A 20,150-nucleotide genomic window follows, 5' to 3' on the forward strand; every position below is an offset into this window, starting at 1 on the left:
TTTTTTCCAACTTTTCTGCACATTTGAAATTTTTCATAACAGTTGAAACAGTGCTATAGTGAATAACATTTTACATGTATTTTTCTGAAATGCCATTTTATTGGGTTGCATATTCTTTAATTGTTGCATGTGTGTATATTTTGCTGCTGGCTGACATTTTAGTTGAGTTTTTATTTTGTGATAGTTTTATGCCCTTATGGCTTGGTGGATGAGAAAAAGGAATTAAATTTTTTTCTTCTCTTTTTTTTTAAAGATTTTATTTATTTATTTGAAAGAGAGAGAATGAGAGAGAGAGAGAGCGAGCAAGCACATGAGAGGGGGGAGGGTCAGAGGGAGAAGCAGACTCCCTGCTGAGCAGGGAGCCTGATGTGGGACTCGATCCTGGAACTCCAGGATCATGACCTGAGCCGAAGGCAGTCGCCTAACCAACTGAGCCACCCAGGCGCCCCTTTTTCTTCTCTTTTATCCTCTCTCTGCTGCTCTGGAACTTTAGTGGAGAAGAGAAAAAGAGAGTGAGAAAGCTACCCCAAAGTAGTCCTCATGCACATGCTTTTAGGTAGGAGATAGAGTTGAAGCTATTGCATAAGAACCAGACTTCGGAGCTCCTGGGTGGCTCAGTAGGTTAAGCATCGACTCTTGGTTTCAGCGCAGGTCATGATCTCAGGGTTGTGAGATCGAGCCCCGCGTTGGGCTCTGTGCTGGGCATGCAGTCTGCTTAAGATTCTCTCCCCCCCCTCCCCAAAAAAGAGAGAGCTAGAACTCACGTAATGACCTTTTAAAATTGGTTACCTGTTCTTTGGCTTGGAGGCTGCCCAAGTGATAAGGAGGGGGGCTGGTGGCTAGGGAGGCAGTGTGGTGCAGAAGGGAGGGCAGGTGCTGTGTTGTGTTTTGTTTTTGACAGGTTTTTAGAATTTTATTAGTAACAAAAGTTCTTCCTGCCTGATAAAATAATAAGAGTAACTGCTTTAGAGAATGATCTATTCTTTAGATATAAGGCTGAGCTACTGAGGCTATGAGAAAAATTTAAGGATGAAATATTTTTGTTACCATATATGTTAATTAACTAGAATTAAAAAAAAAAAACTTGGAAAAAAAAAAAGCATGAAATATTTTTAGAAGAAAAGTTTTGGGTGGCGCCTGGGTGGCTCAGTCATTGCGCGTCTGCTTTCAGCTCAGGTCATGATCCCAGGGTCCTGGGATCGAGCCCTGCATTGGGCTCCCTGCTCCGCGGGAGGCCTGCTTCTCCCTCTGCTGCTCCCCCTGCTTGTGTTCCCTCTCTCCCTGCCTCTCTCTCTGTCAAATAAATAAATAAAATCTTAAAAAAAAAGTTTTGGGAGGAGGGTCTTTCCTGAGAGAGTGTCATTAAATGAAAAAATACTTAGCTCTTTGAGCTAGAATTGTATTTGCAGTGGGAAGCTTCTCTGATTGCAGAATAGATGTTCTTTGACTTTAATGTCCATCCTTTAGATTTCCATGAAGATAACTTACAAGGACCTGAATGGCTTCATTTTAGCTGCTTCAGCTTGTGGAGCTATTGCTCGCTCCTTCTCTTCCTGTGCCTGGTGTGACAGTGGCTGCTGAGCGCCATGAAGGTGGTTCCAGAGAAGAATGCTGTCCGGATACTCTGGGGGCGAGAACGGGGCACTCGGGCCTTTGGAGCGCAACGGCTTCTGCAGGAGCTAGTGGAAGATAAAACTCGGTGGATGAAATGGGAGGGCAAGGTAGGAAGAACATATTTTTGACGTTGGGTTTGTAGGGGTGACCATAGAATGGGGTTTTAGAATGGGCTAATGATGTAGAGTGGGGGTGTAATTTATTTTGTGTGAGGGAATTGATATATCTAACTTAACGGAGTTTTAAAAATAAATTTGGAAGAATTTATAGAAATATCTTTTCCCTTTAGAGCTAGACATTTTTCTTAAAGGTATTTTGGATTTCTTTCTCTCAACTTGTGGCTTGATCATTGTCTCCAGTTTTTTAGCTTATACTGGATACTAATCTACAGTGGCTCGTGTGCTTTTGAGAAAGAGTGAGCCATAGTTTATAAATAATGTATCTTAACTTTTTTTGGTTTGTTTTTCAGAGAGTAGAACTGCCGGATAGTCCCCGCTCTACCTTCTTACTGGCCTTCAGCCCAGACAGGTACCTGGTGCTTATCTATAACTTAAGACTTGGTACAGCATTGCTTTCTGTATATTGGCCCGAGCTTGGTAACATCCCTAAGGGTTCTTTGAAGCTTTGCATGAACAGAGCTTTGCCAGAAGGGGAAAGAAAGTAGATGAGCAGTGCTAACCATAGAAATAATGGGGATAAACAAAGGAAACAATGGACCTTGAGCATCTAAACTTGGAAAGTTTCTCAATTACAATCCTTTGCCGGTGTGATATAGGCCACTGATGGCATGGATTATTTTTCAGCTGCGAAAAAATAGTCTCTGAAGGGGATCTGTGTCATTTGGGGACAGTGTAGAGAAGCCAAAGCTTTTAAAGATCAGAATACTTCTGTTGTTTGTGATGCCTAAGGTGTAGTTTTTCCACATTGGGGTGGGGAGTACTCGAAAGCTGATTATCCAGAACTGATAAAGTTTGTTACCCTCCTACATGCTTCACATTCATTTCCTATTCTTTGCTTCCCTAGGACTCTGTTGGCCTCCACCCACGTGAACCATAATATCTATATTACGGAGGTGAAGACTGGCAAATGTGTTCATTCTTTGATTGGACACCGCCGTACTCCGTGGTGTGTCACTTTTCATCCCACCATCTCAGGCCTTATTGCTTCTGGCTGCCTAGATGGGGAGGTCAGGATTTGGGATTTGCATGTAAGTATTTCCATTTCTTTGGTATTCTAAATGCAGAGAGTTGTTTACCATTGAGTTCTTAACTGGAGGAGAGACTAGCCAGGTTCTTAGGACTACCTCTGAGTAAGTGGTATTCGTTGCCCACTTAAATAAGGGGAAGTCTAGTCCCTATTCCTCCGTTCTAAGATGAACACCCTATTTAACTATTCTTCCATCTGCCCATTGTGACATAGTATAGGAGGTTCTAAAATATGTTCAGGATAGATGCTTTTTTTTTAGAGCAAGGATTGTACTGTATTCTGATCATGACTGCCAAAGCAGTATGCTTACTTGTCCTGATGACTTGCTAGTGGGTTGTTGTGCACCATGTCATGCACCAAGCATGCGTTTTCACAGGCTTCAGAAGCAGGAACTGTGTGGATGCTCATTGCTTTGGATTGTAGATGCCTTGGCGAACTGAGCTGACAGTAATAATTTTCTGATAAATTGGTGACACTGCCAGATCACTGATTTTCTACATTTTACAGTGGACATATTTAAAGTAGGCCCTATAAGTAGTCATTTTACCTTAAATGGTCCTTTCTTGAAATTGACATCCCAGTCTGCTATCAGTTTGTAACCTGAGAATATTTGGGATTGGTTCATTTATAGGGTGGCAGTGAAAGCTGGTTCACAGACAGCAACAGTGCCATTGCTTCTCTGGCTTTCCACCCTACGGCTCAGCTCCTGTTGATTGCCACTGCCAACGAGATCCACTTCTGGGATTGGAGTCGGCGGGAGCCCTTCGCTGTGGTGAAGACAGCTAGCGAGATGGAACGGGTCCGGTGAGTGCTCTGCCCACCAGCAATGTCTGGCATAAGACTAACATGGCAGAGAACATTTACACTTGCTGTCACCTCAGGAAGCAGTTTGCTATACCTGCTCAGAGCAGGTGGTTATCTGTAGAGCTCTTCCAACTTTTTTTTTTTTTTTAAAGATTTTATTGATTTATTTGAGACAGAGACAGAGATAGCGAGAAGAGAGCATGAGTGGGGAGGAGAGGGAAAAGTAGGCTCCCGCTGAGCAGGGAGCTCTGTGCGGGGCTCGATCCCAGGACCCTGGGATCATGACCTATGCTGAAGGCAAATGCCCAACCGACTGAGCCACGCAGGTGCCCCACTCCTCCGACTTTTTAAGCTGCTGGCCAGTCTAGTTCATTTTAGCTGTTTCTGATTGGTCTCATCTCCTGGTCTCTGTAGACTAGGGTTGTTAGAATGTCTTTTAGGTTCAAAACTATCTGGGTTTGGGGTAAGGCCCTTTTTTTGGGAAACCTGAAAGGTGTTCAGGTGGAGGTTAACTTGGCGGGAAGTTGCTAACATCAGTTATTTGTGTTTATCAGACTGGAAAATGGAGATGTCAAGTGTATCAGATCTGCTAATTGATATTTAGCCCTCAAGATCAAAACACACATTGCCTGAATTAAAGTTGATGCATTGGTTTTCTTTGGTCCTCTTGGTATTGAGGTTGGATATAAGAAAGTTTTCTAGTCTCAGCTATGTCACTTGGTGCTGAGACTGTTCATTGTCACCAGAACTCCTGCTTCTTGCCAGTGTAGCTGCTTTGTGAAGGAAGAACTAACTAACCCTGTGGCAGGGTATGGGAGTGTGCTACGCTTTACTGTTATGATAGGCTCTTTGCTATGAACAAGCATTTGTCTAATGCAGCTGCTTCTTGGTACCGAAGCCTAGATGCTTTTTGAAATTATTTTTGTGATACATATTCCCTTACTCTGGCAAGTGTGAGGAGGTACCAAGAAGTATTGAGCCCTATTATTTTGATCTCTTTGAAAGTTTTGAAAGTTTCTAGCATGAAGTGGATACCTGGGTAATCCCACAGTTATCAGTAGTGATTGCTATACATTTGAACACAGGCTTCCTCTTCTCAGTTAACATCTGTGTGTGTCTGTCTTTCTCTTTTGTGTTTTCAGTCTGGTGAGATTTGATCCTCTTGGACACTACTTACTCACAGCCATTGTTAACCCCTCTAATCAGCAGGTAAGTTAGTCAGCAGTTCCAACTCCATCTAAACTGGGAGTGGTTTTCTAAACTAGCGTTCCAATTCCGATTATATTGGGCTTGTAATTTGTAATGCCCAAGTGTTTCTTTTTCAGTCAAGATTGAAAACTAGCTTTGGACTGCATATTTAAAGTGCTAGTCATAGTCTTGACGGGGGAGTCCATTCTGAAACCCCCAGTGATCACCTTATTCAAAGTAGTGTTGGATAGCTTGTCATTTTTGTGCCTCTGGTGGTTGATGTTTTTGCTTCCCTCACTGCCTCCGTGTCAGAGAGATGCACTTTGTAAAAGAATTGGTTTGCCCCCTTACCCATTCAGAAATGTCACTAATTAGAAGTGAATAATTTAATTCCATAGGATGATCCTGAAGCTGAAGCCAGTTAGTCCTCAGTGCTTCAGGGTAGGATTATTGTCTCTCCATGAAGATTGTTTTCCTTGGCTGGTTGTCAGTAGTTAGTTTTCCTTGATTTACCTGGAGGTTCTACCTAACTGCCTCGCTCTCCCCCTGCCCCACCTCGCTCCAAATTGCAGGGTGATGATGAACCAGAGATCCCAATAGATGGAACAGAGTTATCCCACTACCGTCAGCGTGCCCTGCTGCAATCACAGCCAGTTCGCCGGACGCCTCTCCTCCACAATTTCCTGCACATGCTCTCCTCCCGCTCCTCTGGCATCCAGGTGGGAGAGCAAAGCACAGTGCAAGATTCTGCTACCCCCTCACCCCCACCGCCTCCCCCTCAGCCCTCCACGGAGCGCCCCAGGACTTCCGCTTACATCCGGCTCCGACAGCGGGTCAGTTACCCCACAGCTGAGTGCTGCCAGCACCTTGGGATCCTGTGCCTTTGCAGCCGCTGCTCTGGCACTCGAGTTCCTTCCCTCTTGCCACACCAGGACAGTGTCCCCCCTGCTTCTGCCAGGGCTACTACCCCTTCCTTTTCTTTTGTACAGACCGAGCCCTTCCATCCCCCGGAGCAGGCCTCGTCAGCGCAGCAGGACCAGGGCCTCCTGAACCGGCCGTCTGCCTTCAGTACAGTCCAGAGTAGCACTGCCGGCAACACGCTCCGCAACCTCAGTCTGGGTCCCACCCGGCGCTCTTTGGGAGGCCCTTTGTCCAGCCACCCTTCTAGGTATCACCGAGAGATAGCTCCTGGGCTGACAGGGTCCGAGTGGACCCGGACAGTGCTCAGTCTGAACTCTCGCTCTGAGGCGGAATCCATGCCTCCGCCCAGGACCAGTGCCTCTTCGGTGAGTTTGCTGTCTGTGCTGAGACAGCAGGAAGGTGGCTCTCAAGCGTCTGTGTACACTTCAGCCACAGAAGGGAGGGGTTTTCCAGCTTCAGGGCTGGCCGCTGAGTCAGATGGAGGAAGTGGCTCCAGCCAAAACAACTCAGGCAGCATTCGCCATGAGCTTCAGTGTGACCTGAGACGCTTCTTTCTGGAATATGACCGGCTTCAGGAGCTGGACCACAGCCTGAGTGGAGAAGCCCCCCAGACCCAACAGGCCCAGGAAATGCTCAATAACAACATTGAGTCCGAGAGGCCAGGCCCCTCCCACCAGCCCACCCCACACAGTAGTGAGAACAACTCCAACCTGTCCCGTGGCCACCTGAACCGCTGTCGTGCTTGCCACAACCTCCTGACCTTCAACAACGACACCCTGCGCTGGGAAAGAACCACACCCAACTACTCCTCTAGCGAGGCCAGCTCCTCCTGGCAAGTCCCCAGCACCTTCGAGGGCATGCCATCGAGTGGCAGCCAGCTGCCACCCCTTGAGCGGACTGAGGGCCAAACGCCCAGCTCCAGCAGGCTGGAGTTGAGCAGCTCTGCTAGTCCGCAGGAGGAGAGGACTGTGGGGGTGGCCTTCAACCAGGAGACGGGCCACTGGGAAAGAATTTACACCCAGTCTAGCAGATCTGGAACTGTATCACAGGAAGCCTTACATCAGGATATGCCTGAGGAGAGCTCTGAGGAAGATTCACTCAGGAGGTAAGCAGGTGCTTTCTTGTTTTCTCCTGCATCCCTTACTTTTCTCCTTACGTCTCTTCCTTCAGTCCTGTAGATGTTGTGGCTGGATCTGGAGTGTCTGGAACCCATGCATCTGGTTTTGGTCTCCCTGATGTCCATTGCATCTTCTTGGAAAATCTTGCTCTGGTGGCAGAGATAGAATGGGGCCTAACAGTATAAGTCACTTGGTTCTGCTAGCTCCTTTTCTGGCTAAGCTCGTGAGACCTTTAGCCTTAAAGGAGAACGTAGATCAGGTTAGAGGCACGAGAGGAGTTAGAGCCATTGACTTCCTCTGCCCTGCTTTTTGACCTTCTTGGAGGATTGTATGTGCAACACTAGTTACTGTGAAAAAAGAAAATGTCCCAGAGCGCTTAGGAATAAGTAGTAAAAGAGAATCCTGCTTGGTACAGATTAGTGTATTGGCTCTTTTTCAGTCGTGTCTCTTTGGACAGCTGTGTTCACCTTTTAAACCCTATCTTTTGGAATATTGCAACTTGACAAAAGGGAAAAGAAAATAATACGTACATATACATACATACATATATGTATATAAAAATATATTATTTTTTAGATAGCAAATTAGTTGCTTAGTTAAGATTCTTTGAGGAGATCTTCCGATGGACATTCACCTCAAGGTGGGGAAGAATAATAATTCATAGAAGGAAGGCCTCTCCATACTCAGATCAGCATCCCAGACAGCTCTTCCATGGAAGAAACAGAGTGGGTGTAGCTGACCGCCCACCACATGTTCCATGTATGGCTATGTGCGCATCTATCTTGATTTATTAGGGACTTCTTTCTGTAATTCTGTAAAGGTCACATCTAGCGTAATCACCAACTCCCAGAATATGCCTGTTGGATCCAAACAGCATATTGCTCTGCATTACATCCTCTCTTGAAGCAACTGAAATTTCTGACATAAGCTTCTAACAAGGGTGGGAATATGGATTGTGCACATAATGTACTTTTTATTTTGGGAGAATGCTTTAGAGAGAGTTACCCAGTTAATAAGTATTTGTTGAATGGTTACAATTTTTCCAGCACTGTGCTAGGCACTGTAGGGAATACAAAAGAAGTATAATACCTGGTCTTTACCAGCTGGGAGTGTTACTATAGAGGCTGGACTTATTTACATGCAATTATATAAAAAATGTAGATGACCCAAATGCTTCATTGTGTGGTACTGAGATTAAATGCAGTCTCATTTCAGAGAAAGGGAAGTACCATCAGAGAAGGCTGTACAAAATCAAGTCTTGAAAGATGGGTAGGATTTGGAAAGGGAAAGACCTTTGTATTTTAGGGGACCAGCACATTCTAAGACAGGAAAGAACATGTTCAGTGCAACATGGTGGTTACTAGGGGCTGTTGCTAAGGGGAAGATAGGACACTTGGTTGGATATGAAAGATAGACAAAACAATAGAGATTGTTACTATGCTCATATAATTGAGACCAATTCTGGATTAACATCTCCTAAATTCCCAGCTTTGGAATATTTTGCCTTGTATAATGACCCATATTAGGAACCTGAGACTTACTCCTCTTTGTCAAGAGAGGTGGGAAGGTAGCAAGCACAGCGCCTGACATAGAGTAGGCATGCAAGAGGTTTATGAAAGGTAGTTGTAAAAGAACGGTCTTCAGTTACTGCTCTAAAAGCCTCCCAGGACCAGTTTCCATAGTACCCGTGGGCTTCTGGTCAGTTAGCCTTTGTGCATTCTGTTTTGGCAGTACCTCTTCTGGTGTTGTTCTGAGAAATACCTGAGTGGTTTAAAGTAAACTCTATTTGATAATAATAAGAGAGACCAATTACTGAGGGCCTACTATGTGTTAGGTACTGTATCTTTGCGTTAATTATTTCTAATTTCCACCATAACTCTGCAAGGCAGGTATTAAATGTCTCGTCTTACATTTGAGGAAAGTGAGGCTCAGAGAAGTCGAGTTTCTTGTTAAAGATCCCTAAGTAGGTTGCTGAGTGGGGATTTGAATTCTAGTTTGTATGACTACAGATTTTTCTAAGCTGCCAACCATGGTATATTCCTTAGTATGATACCTCATTTTTAGGTGAACCATTTTTATTTATATTTAGTTTCTTTTAGTTTTTTTATTATGATAATCTTCAAACATATAAAAATAAAGAGTAAAGTATAAGTGAATTTTCATATACCTATCATCTGACTTTAGAAATTAACACTTGTCCAGCTTTCATTCATCTGTATCCCCTGTTCACTCCCCCGACATCATATAATTTCATCTGAAAATACTCTAATCTGTTTCTCTAGAGCAATGCTGTCCAATAAAACTTTCTACAGTGATGTAAGTGTTCTGTATCTGTGCTGTCCAGTATGGTAGGCATTAGCCACATGTGGCTATTAAGCATTTGAAATGTGGCTAGTGTGAGCTGAGGAGCTACGTGTACATTTTAAAATTTTAACTAAATGTAAATAGCCACGTGTGATTAAAGTATTAATCACTTCTTAATAAAAGTACTGTTTAAAACCCAGAAACTATGTTTGTGTTTTAAATAAAAAAGTTCAAATGTTTAAAAATGTAGGCTGTAGTAAATGAAAGCCCTTGCCATCTTGCTGTAAACAATTGTGTATATATTTTTTTTCTTTTAAAAATATACAAATAATACATGGTTTCGTTGTAAAATATAGTAGTTACATGATTTATGGAGTCACTTGAGCTAGGATGAGATGTACTGTGGGGGCTGACAGCCTCCTCAAAAGTGAGGTACATTGTAAAATATTCCAAGTGCGTAGCCTTTATAGAAGGGCCATCACTTCCTCATAATTTGAATGGCTGCATTCTAGTGTAAATTACTAATACATACAGGTGCTACTCAGTATCTTCTGCCACCTTCAAAAAGGGACCTGATGTTCTCTAGCTGACGAGCTGGCCCTTGCTTGGATTTCCCCAGCAGGTGTCACTGTTGGGCTGTTGCTGCCGCTAGACTAGGATGGCCGGCAGGAAAGGAAGGTGTCCTTAGTCTACTTGAAGGGAGAAGGTTTATTCTTTGGCCTTGTAGTAGGAGATAGACAAAAGAAGCATATTTTGATCTTCGGTGCTGCTGATTTAATTAATAATGTTTGCAAATAGAATATTGAGCACAAGTGTGTATTAAGCACAAGTGTGTATAGTTCTGTTGCTGAGCTGTGATAACCAGTTCACAGTTTGTCTCCTTTTGCCTGTGGGCAGTAGAGGGCAAGCTGCCTGTGTAGTCTTGACTCCAGCTTACAACTTACAGCGTGGGTGGCAGGCCTTTTCCTCACCAACAGGAACTTTTTTTTTAAGATTTTATTTATTTATTTGACAGAGAGAGAGACACAGTGAGAGAGGGAGCACAAGCAGGGGGAGTGGGAGAGGGAGAAGCAGGCTTCCCGCAGAGCAGGGAGCCCGATGTGGGGCTGGATCCCAGGACGCCAGGATCGTGACCCGAGCCAAAGACAGACACTTAACCAACTGAGCCACCAGGCGCCCCCAGAAACTTCTTTTTGGGTCTAAGAGCCCAGGATCTAGCAGAAGATCAAGGTATTATGGCTCCCTGCAGCTTGCAGCAGGAGTCCCTGTGGCTTCGAAAGGCTGGTATTAGGAAAAAGAGAAAATTATTTAAATGGCATCTTAAAACTGGAGAAAACCTAGAGTGTATTTAGTCCAGCCTCTTTTTTTTTTTTTTTAATAGATGAAAAAACTTAGATGGGCAGAAATGACTTTTTAAGAGGTGCTTCTAACAACGGTGGGATTCAAACCCTTAGGTCCTAAAGAGGGCACTCTTTCCTCCTCTTCATTTGCAATTAGTGCTTTTACATATTCAGTTTTCTCTATCGGAACCTCTGTTGCTCCTATAGATCATTGGCGAGGGGGGAGTGGGTTCTTAAGTCAACTCTCTTGTAAGATATTGGAGGTCTAATAGATCATTTGTAATTATTGTCTCTCTGTAAAAATATAACCAATACAATGTTTTAGGGATACAGGAGAAACACTGTTTTAGTTAATAGCCCATAGAACTGCATTGATGAGTTTTTTTGAAGTGATCCCAGTTTGGGAAGTTCACTGTAAAAATCCCAACGAATAGGATATCAAAATCTGGGCCAAATCTTCCTCAACTAAATTATGTCTGCATTCCTTCTCCAGAAAGGTGACAAGGCCTTTCGTCTGAAGTATTTAGTAAGATTGTGTTCTGAGAACTGATGTCTTTTGATCTGCACTTTTCCCTTATGATAAAAGACGATTGGGGAAATTTGGCCCAGAACACTGAAGGTTAGAGTTGGAACCCCGCATTTGATTTCTCAGTTTTTTTAGACTTTGTGTGGGAATTGCTTTGGAGTTGGAGCAGTCTGAAGCCTCTTGAGGCTTTGTGGGCCAAATAACTTGTTTGATGCCTCAGCACTAGTCACATGGAGATTTTCCAGAGAGTGCTCAGCAGAAACATCATTGATGGAAAAAATAAATGGATATATCTGCAGGTCTAATCATAGGTCCACAAGAGGGAGAAGGTGACCTAGAAATTAGGAAAGCACCAGTCTTTTCAGCTTGATCATAATAAAGACAGGGGTCCATCTTTAGTAGCTTTGCTGTGCCACTGACCTTACTGGATCTAAAGAGTTTATATATATAAAATCACTTTTGGTTTCTTTGGGTGGGAGTATACTCAATTTATTATTCAAAACCTAAAACAGCTGTCCCCTGTTCCTTTGAGAAAACGTCACTGAATGTCCCAAATAATCACTTTCTCTTTGTTGCTTGTACTAGATAAAGATATTTACTTGTAATATTGACCCAAGACCGATTATTATGTCATATCCTTTAGTCTTCTAAGGAGTCATTGCCTTAATAATTTCTTGTTGAATAAATGAAGTGGCATTATCTAGAGTTGTACATGGAAGACAGCTTCTATAACTTGAGCTCAGGTGACCTAGAACTTGTTCCTCTGATGTTCAACTGTTGCGCTATGTTTCTTTTTTTTTTTTTTTTTTTTTTTTTAAAGATTTTATTTATTTATTTGACAAAGAGAGACACAGCGAGAGAGGGAACACAAGCAGGGGGAGTGGGAGAGGGAGAAGCAGGCTCCCCACAGAGCAGGGAGCCCGACGCGGGACTCGATCCCAGGACCCTGGGATCATGACCTGAGCTGAAGGCAGTCGCTCAACCGACTGAGCCACCCAGGCGCCCTGCGCTATGTTTCTAACGTGTGTATTGGTTGTCCTGAAGCCTTTAATAAGTCTTATTGCACCTGGTCTGCTGTCCTTCCTACTGGCTCCCACTGATGACTTGGGGCCTACATATTCCTTGAGTGCACCAGCATCATACAGCTTTCTCTCTCTCTCTTTTTTTTTTTTTATAAAGATTTTATTTATTTATTTGACAGAGAGAGACACAGCGAGAGAGGGAACACAAACAGGGGGAGTGGGAGAATCAGGCTTCCCGCTGAGCAGGGAGCCCGATGCGGGGCTCGATCCCAGCACCCTGGGATCATGACCTGAGCCGAAGGCAGATGCTTAATGACTGAGCCACCCAGGCGCCCCTCTCTCTTTTTTTTTTTAAGTTTTTATTTTAATCATGCTCATTACCACAAGTGCTCTCCTTAATCCCATCACCTATTTCACCCATGCCCCTGCCCACCTCCCCTCTGGAAGCCATCAGTTTATTCTCTATAGATAAGAGTCTGTTTCTTGGTTTGTCTCTTTCTCTCCCCACCCCTCCGCCTTTGCTCATTTGTTTTGTTTTTTAAATACACATATGAGTGAAATCATATGGTATTTGTCTTTTCTGAGTTATTTCACTTAGCATTATACTCTCTAGCTCCATCCGTGTCATTGCAGTTGGGAAGATTTCATTCTTTTTTATGGCTGAATAATATTCCAATGCATATGTATACACCACATCTTCTTTATCCATTCATCCAACATAGGGGTGCATGTATCCCTTTGAATTAGTATTTTTGTATTCTTTGGGTGAATACCCAGTAGTGTGCTTGCTGGGTTGTAGGATAGTTCTATTTTTAACTTTCTGAGGACCCTCCATATTGTTTTCCAGAGTGGCTGTACCAGTTTGCATTCCCACCAACAGTCAAGAAGGTTCCTTTTTCTCCACATCCTCCCCAACACCTGTTGTTTTTGGTATTGTTGGTTTTAGCCATTCTGACAGATGTGAGATGCTATCTTATTGTAGTTTTGATTTGCATTTCCCTGATGATGAGTGACAATGAACATCTTGTCATGTGTCGGCCATCTGGATGTCTTCTTTGGAGACATGTCTGTTCATGTCTTCTACCCATTTTTAAATTGGATTATTTGTTTTTTGGGTGTTGAGTTTTATATGGTCTTTATATATTTTGGATACTAACCCTTTATCAGGTATGTTCTTTGCAAATATCTTCTCCCATTCCCTAGGTTTTGTAAATTACTTCCCTCCCTGTGCAGAAGCTTTTTATTTTGATGTAGTCGGATAGTTTTATTTTTGCTTTTGTTTCCCTTGCCTCAGGGGACCTATCTAGAAAAAAGTTGCTCTAGCTGATGTCAGAGAAATGACTGTCTTGCTTTCTTCTAGGATTTTTATGTTTCAGGTCTCACATTTAGATTTTTAAATTCATTTTGAATTTATTTTTGTGTATGGTGTAAGAAAGTGGTTCAGTTTCATTCATCTACATGTAGCTTTCCAGTTTTCCCAGCACCATTTTTTTGAAGAGACTTTTTCCCATTGGGTATTTTTTCCTACTTTGTTGAAGATTAATTAACCACATAATTGTGGGTTTATTTCTGGATTTTCTATTGTGTTCTATTGATCTGTGTGTCTGTTATTGTGCCAGTACCATGCTCTTTTGATCACTACAGCTTTGTAATATAATTGAAGTCCAGAAATGTGATGCCTCCAGCTTTGCTTTTCTTTTTCAAGATTGCTTTGGCTATGTGGGATCTTTTGTGGTTCCATACAGATTTTAGGATTGTTTGTTCTAGTTCTGTGAAAAATGCTGTTGGTATTTTATAGGGATTGCATTAAATGCGTAGAGTGCTTTGAGTAGTATAGACATTTTTTTTTTTTAAAGATTTTATTTATTTATTTGAGAGAGAGAGAATGAGAGACAGAGAGCATGAGAAGGAGGAGGGTCAGAGGGAGAAGCAGACTCCCTGCCAAGCAGGGAGCCCGATGCGGGACTCGATCCCGGGACTCCAGGATCATGACCTGAGCCGAAGGCAGTCGCTTAACCAACTGAGCCACCCAGGCGCCCCAGTATAGACATTTTTAACAGTATTTGTTTTTCTAATCCATGAGCATGGGATGTCTTTCCATTTCTTTGTGTCATCTTCAATTTCTTTCATCAGTGTTTTATAGTTTTCAGAGGACAAGTCTTTCACTTCTTTGGTTAGGTTTATTCCTGAGTATCTTATTATTTGTGGTGCAATTATAAACAGAATTGTTTTAATTTCTCTTTCTGGTGCTTCATTACTGGTGTACAGAAATGCAACAGATTTCCATACATTGATTTTGTATCCTGCAACTTTACTTAATTCGTTTATTAGTTCTAGCAGTTTTATGGTCGAGTCTTTTGGGTTTTCTATATATAGTATCGTGTCATATGCAAATAGTGACAGTTTTACTTTTTCTTTACCAGTTTGGATGCTTTTTATTTCTTCTTGTTATCTGATTGCTGTGGCTAGGACTTCCGGTACCATGTTGAATGAAAGTGGTGAGAATGGACATCTTTGTCTTATTCTTTTTTTTTTTTTTTTTTAAAGATTTTATTTATTTATTTGAGAGAGAGAATGAGAGACAGAGAGCATGAGAGGGAGGAGGGTCAGAGGGAGAAGCAGACTCCCCGCCGAGCAGAGAGCCCGATGTGGGACTCGATCCCAGGACTCCAGGATCATGACCTGAGCCGAAGGCAGTCGCTTAACCAACTGAGCCACCCAGGCGCCCCGTCTTATTCTTGACATAGGGGAAAAGCTCTCAGTTTTTCCCCATTGAGGAAGATGTTTGCTATGGGTTTTTCATATATGACCTTTATTATGTTGAGGTATGTTCCCTCTATACCTACTTTGTTGAGGGTTTTTATTATGAATGGATGCTATACTTTGTCAAATTCTTTTTCTGCATTTGTTGAGATGATCATATGATTCTTATCCTTTCTCATATTGATGTGATGTATCATGTTGATTGATTTGCGAATACTGAACCACCCTGGAAACCCAGGAACAAATTCCACTTGACTGTGGTGAATCATTTTTTTAAATGTATTATTGGATTCAGTTTGCTAGTATTTTGTTGAGGATTTTTGCATCTATGTTCATCAGAGATCCTGGCCATACAGCTGCCTCTTGATACCATTTTGTTGGTATTTGGCTTGGCCTCTCATTGATATTAATACCTCTGCCCTTCAGTGTTGTTGTTTCTCCTTAAAGACTGTCTGCAGTCTCCGGATGCCTGACTGGCTCAGTTGAAAGAGTATGTGACTTTTGATCTCAGGATCGTGAGTTTGAGTCCCACATTTGGTGTAGAGATTACTAAAAAAAATAAACTTAAACAAACAAACTCTCCAGTCTCAATGATGGAATACTTGGTCTTTAATAAAGAGTCCAAATTAGATGCGAGTAAGCCAAATTAAATGTGAAGGTTCTGTTTCCCATTGGTGCTTTATGTTTGTTTCTGTGGAAGGCTTTCACTGAATCTGCTTAGAGTAGGGTGTTTCAAATTTGAGAAAGTGGGTGCTCTCATTTTTTTTTTTCATTTTGGTGTCTGAGCATTATTAAAATTATCACAATTTTTTATTTTTGAGATGATGAGGTTTTTTTTTTTTTTTTTTTTGGGTGAGGGGCAGAATCCTTATAATTAAGAGAGAGTTTTGCTTTACCTCTAATTATGCCCCTAAAAAATTGTCGGAATGTTGTCTTTGGTATTCAAGTTACAATAAATCCTTCCTAACTTTTTGAGTTCTTACTCAGAAGTTTGGCATTTGAGAACAAATAGGGAAGAATTCTCAGCCAAGAGAAATTAATTTGTGATATGACCAAATCATGGCTTGTTCTGGGAATAGAGAGAAGCAGGTATTGAGAAATCAAAAAGGAGACAAAACTGATAGTGGAATAAGAAGCTTAGTTTTCAGAGAGGTATAGGGGAAGCTGGGGGAAGGTAAACCCAGGCCTTAGAGGAGAGACTGAGGAGTATGGCGAGGGCTATCACGTGTGAGTGAGGCTCTTACTATAATCTTGGGCATTGGGCTAGTGAAATAATTACTCTAATTGACTGACTGATTAGTTCATTCATTCATTCATTCAGTTAACAAATATTTACTAAGCACCTACTTTGTGCCAGATACTGTTTAAGCACCAGCAGTGAATCTCTCCTTCTAATGGGAGAAAGACAATAAACAAATAGATAAAATAGCTAGCTAGTATGTCAGGTGGTGATAAGTTCTATGGAGAAGAATATTTTGAAATGTAGGAGGTGCTGGGATGGAAGTTTGCATTGTTACGTAGGAGATCAAAGGAAGTCTGGGAAGGTGACATTGGAGCAGAGACCTCAAGGAAGTAAGAGGGTCAACTCTGTAAACAATGGGGGCAAGGGCATTCTAGAAGAGAGAAGGGCAAATGCAAAATCCCTGAGACGCTTGGCTGGAGCACAGCAAAGGATGGCATGAGAGAAGATGACGGTAGAGAGGTGATGGGGATCGGATTATGCAGGGCCTTCTAAGCCATTTAAGGGATTTTACCTCTTACTCAGAGTGGTTTGGAAAGCCATCGGAAGCAGAGTAGCATGATCTTATATTTTTAAAGGATCACTGTGGCTGGTGATTGAGAATAGACTGAAGAGGCTCTGCTAAATAGGGTAAGTTAAAGTTAGGCAACATCACACGCTTTTAGATTCATTTGTGTCTTGAGACTGGTGAAAACCAGAAGGCGGGAGTCAATGATTATGTCAGAATTAGAAAGGCCTTAAATGTTTGGATGAAAAGTTGCTAAATAAATAAAGAAAGCCTCTTTGCAGGCAGTCTCATCTGCAACAAAGCCTTGCCCCCCCCCAACCATAATGGCATGTTACTGAAGCTTTGAGAAAGGGAGAGCCTCAAAAAGCTATAGTGAACGAGAGATAATCAATGGAAATTTTGAGATGCTATTGTTTTCTGCTTGTAAAACAAATACAGATTCATTTGTAAAAATTCAAACATTACAGAAATGTGTGATACATAAGAATGTTCTCTGCAGTGCTAATTCGTTAACAATTTGTGTTAACTCCAGAATTCTTTTTCTATGTAAATAAAAACACGTTTTTTCTTTATTTGTAAAAATGGGATGATACTAAATCTACTGTTTTGCCGTTTACATGTTTCACTTGATATGTCATGGACATTTTTCCATGTTGGTGTATATAGAGCTGTTGCATCCTTTTTGACAGTGGCATAGTATTCCAGCAGTTGAATGCACTATAATTAATTTAAGCAGTGCCTTGTTGATAGAATCTGGATTGTTTCCGTGACAGACAGTGCTTGTCATCTTTGTGTACTTGTGCAGGTGTTTCTAGAGGAGGATGAATTTTTAGAAGTACAATTGCTGGGGCCAAAAGTATATGGACATTGCTAATGGTAAATGAAAATTAATTGTATAGTATTATTACTAATTTAAGATATTTTCTATTTCCAATTTTATTTCAAGTGAATATAATTTCATCAATTGGGACTCATAATCCTGGTTTGCTTTTTTTTTTTTCTTCTCCCACAAGATCATAAGTTTCTCGGTAGTAAATTCTACCACTGGGTTTTTCAGGAACCTTGTTCCTCAAGGTTGAAAAGGAGTTTTGTTTTCTTAATTCTAAATATCTGCCACCTGGAGATGTTCATATACTTATCTTCTCCAGCCGTTTTGTATCAGGGAGACATAATCTTGGTTCCATCTTTGACATTCACTTACTGGCTTTTAGGCCACCTGGTCTTCAGGGCCTTGTTAAATGATTGGGAGAAACCAAGTATCTTTTGCCCTGTCATAAGGCAGTAACATTTAGATATTTGACTTATTTGCCTTTGGGGGTTTCTTTCTTTGGCAATATGAGGGTGAGGGTAGCGTGGAAGAGAGGTACCAGTGTTAATCTTTTTCATCTTCACTGCTCATGTGCCCAATGAGGTCACTCTATATTTGAGCCTCTTTGAATTCTGAGCGTCATCCCTGGTTATATCTTCTATATCAAAGGTTGGCAAACTTTTTCTGTGAAGGGCAAGATAGTGAATATTTCAGGCTTTTGTAGGCCATACGGTCCCTGATGCAAATACTGAACTCTGCCATTGTAGCATGAAAGCAGCCAGAGACTACATATAAGTGAATGAGTGTGGCTCTGTTCCAATAAAATTTTATTTATAGACACAAATGTGATTTTCATGTACTTTTCACGTGTCATGAAAGAGTCTTTTGATGTTTTTCAGCTATTTCAAAATATAAATACCATTTTTAGCTCATGGGCTGTACAAAAATCGGTGGCAGGCCAGATTTGGCCGACAGGCCGTGGTTTGCCAGTCCCTGCTTTATGTATATGTGATTTGGAAGAGAGTCAGGTGCTATAGTAATAGAAGGCATTATGATCATGAAGGCTCTGAAGAGGTAGGTAGGGGACTCCTGCACTGGTTCTCTCTCTCTGCTTTGGACTAGATGTCGTAAGTATTGGCTCTTACAAGATTCTTTGCTGGTTAAGAGCAGGCGTAAGTGCATAAAGAGTTTCTGGTTTCCTCTCCTATCTGCCCTGAAGCAAGGTTTTCCAGCCTTGCTTTGTATCTGTCTTGGGAATTGTTTGCAAGTGAGAAGGCTTGCCCTGGTGTGGGGGAGGGGGTGAGCCTCCAGGCCCTGCAGGCAGTATGCTTGACAAGCAGTCCTTCTCCCACTGCAGGTCAAATTAGCACCTGTTAAGACTGATCTAAATTATCCCCCATCATCCCTCCCTCTGGGGCTGGATGGTGTAGAGCTGGCTGTGTGCTTTGTATACACACTGTGAACTTGAAAAGATGTAATCGCTTCTGTCAGTTCTGAGTGTTGGAGTGTTACAGGGACTGCAGTGGGATTCTATGTGTGTGCTGCAGATACACTGGGAGCAATTTCCCTGAGTACTCATTCTTCCCCCTTCAGATCCCCTTCTGTACCGTATCTGTTCACAGTAGTGCTCTAAAGGGTGCGTTGGAGGTTTTGCTAAGACAATAACACCAGGTGTATGGGGTTCTGTTTGCATAATATATTTTGCTAATTGTAATCGGTCCCAGCTCATTAGAGCTATGCAGGTAGCTTCTCCTCCTCCTCTTAGATTTCTTATATATTTATGGGGACGAGGATCCAGTACATCTTAGTTCTTCTTTTGGGAGCACCCCAGACAATGTATTTGTGTGAGCAAATTTGGCTTTAGTGTGTGGGCCTGTAACATTAATCCAGAGATTGCAAAATAACCTTCAGGTATGTTTATTTGCCCTTACAGTGTTTCTAAGAATTTCAGATTTTTTTGACGTAAGTGCAGATTTCTGGATTCTATTGGAAAAAAAATTAGAAGATCTGGCTTGTATTCCTACATAATAACTAACAGTAGGAGTTGAGTAGTTATTGCCCCTTTAGTCAGAGCATGGAAGTTTCTTTGTGCCTTAATCTGTACTGGGCTGTTATTTATGTTTTTTTTTTTTTTAAAGATTTTATTTATTTATTTGACAGAGAAAGACACAGCGAGAGAGGGAACACAAACGGGGAGTGGGAGAGGGAGAAGCAGACTCCCTGCCGAGCAGGGAGCCCGATGCAGGACCCGATCCCGGGACTCCAGGATAATGACCCGAGCCAAAGGCAGTCGCTTAACCAACTGAGCCACCCAGGCGCCCTGTTATTTATGTTTCTTAATCCAATTTCGTGTTGGTTACCTCTGCATTAGCTCAAGCAAAATGTTGATGGTTTTGTGTAAGCAAGTGTTTTTTTTTTTTTTTTAAGCTTTATTTATTTGACAGATAAATACGGGGGAGTGGGAGAGGGAGAAGCAGGCTTCCTGTGGAGCAGGGAGCCCGATGTGGGGCTCCATCCCAGGGCCCTGAGATCATGACCTGAGCCAAAGGCAGAGGCTTAGTTGACTGAGCCACCCAGGCACCCCCACCCCCTTTTTTTAAAGTAGGCTCCATGCCCAACATGGGGCTTGAATTCACAACCCTGAGATTAAGGGTCTCATCCTCTGTCGACTGAGCCAGCCAACTGCCCAGGTGGGCAAGTGCCCTACCACTCAGCTTCACCTGGGGGAGGCACTGGGCATTGCACTATCCTCTCCTCTACCCAACCCGTCCTGCCTAATTCACCCGCA

The 20,150-nt window shown here is 42.3% G+C and overlaps 1 protein-coding gene across 6 annotated transcripts in view; it reads left to right on the forward strand.

The window, feature by feature from the left end:
- The first annotated feature begins 1,548 nt into the window (after positions 1–1,548).
- AMBRA1 (autophagy and beclin 1 regulator 1) overlaps positions 1,549–20,150 on the forward strand; it is a 146,208-nt gene continuing 127,606 nt past the window's right edge. For 3 of the 6 annotated variants that reach the window (XM_044919412.1, XM_021684785.2, XM_021684786.2), the window contains exons 1-7: positions 1,549–1,721; positions 2,084–2,142; positions 2,638–2,821; positions 3,452–3,624; positions 4,767–4,833; positions 5,385–5,531; positions 5,802–6,838. In XM_044919412.1, the coding sequence (XP_044775347.1) occupies positions 1,587–1,721; positions 2,084–2,142; positions 2,638–2,821; positions 3,452–3,624; positions 4,767–4,833; positions 5,385–5,531; positions 5,802–6,838 (1,802 nt within the window). In that variant the 5' untranslated portion in view covers positions 1,549–1,586. Of the gene's footprint in view, positions 1,722–2,083; positions 2,143–2,637; positions 2,822–3,451; positions 3,625–4,766; positions 4,834–5,384; positions 6,839–20,150 lie in introns of all 6 variants that reach the window. The other 3 variants (XM_044919409.1, XM_044919411.1, XM_044919410.1) reach the window with 1 other exon arrangement.

This window comes from Neomonachus schauinslandi, chromosome 11, assembly GCF_002201575.2.
Source record: "Neomonachus schauinslandi chromosome 11, ASM220157v2, whole genome shotgun sequence".
Taxonomy (NCBI): domain Eukaryota; kingdom Metazoa; phylum Chordata; class Mammalia; order Carnivora; family Phocidae; genus Neomonachus; species Neomonachus schauinslandi.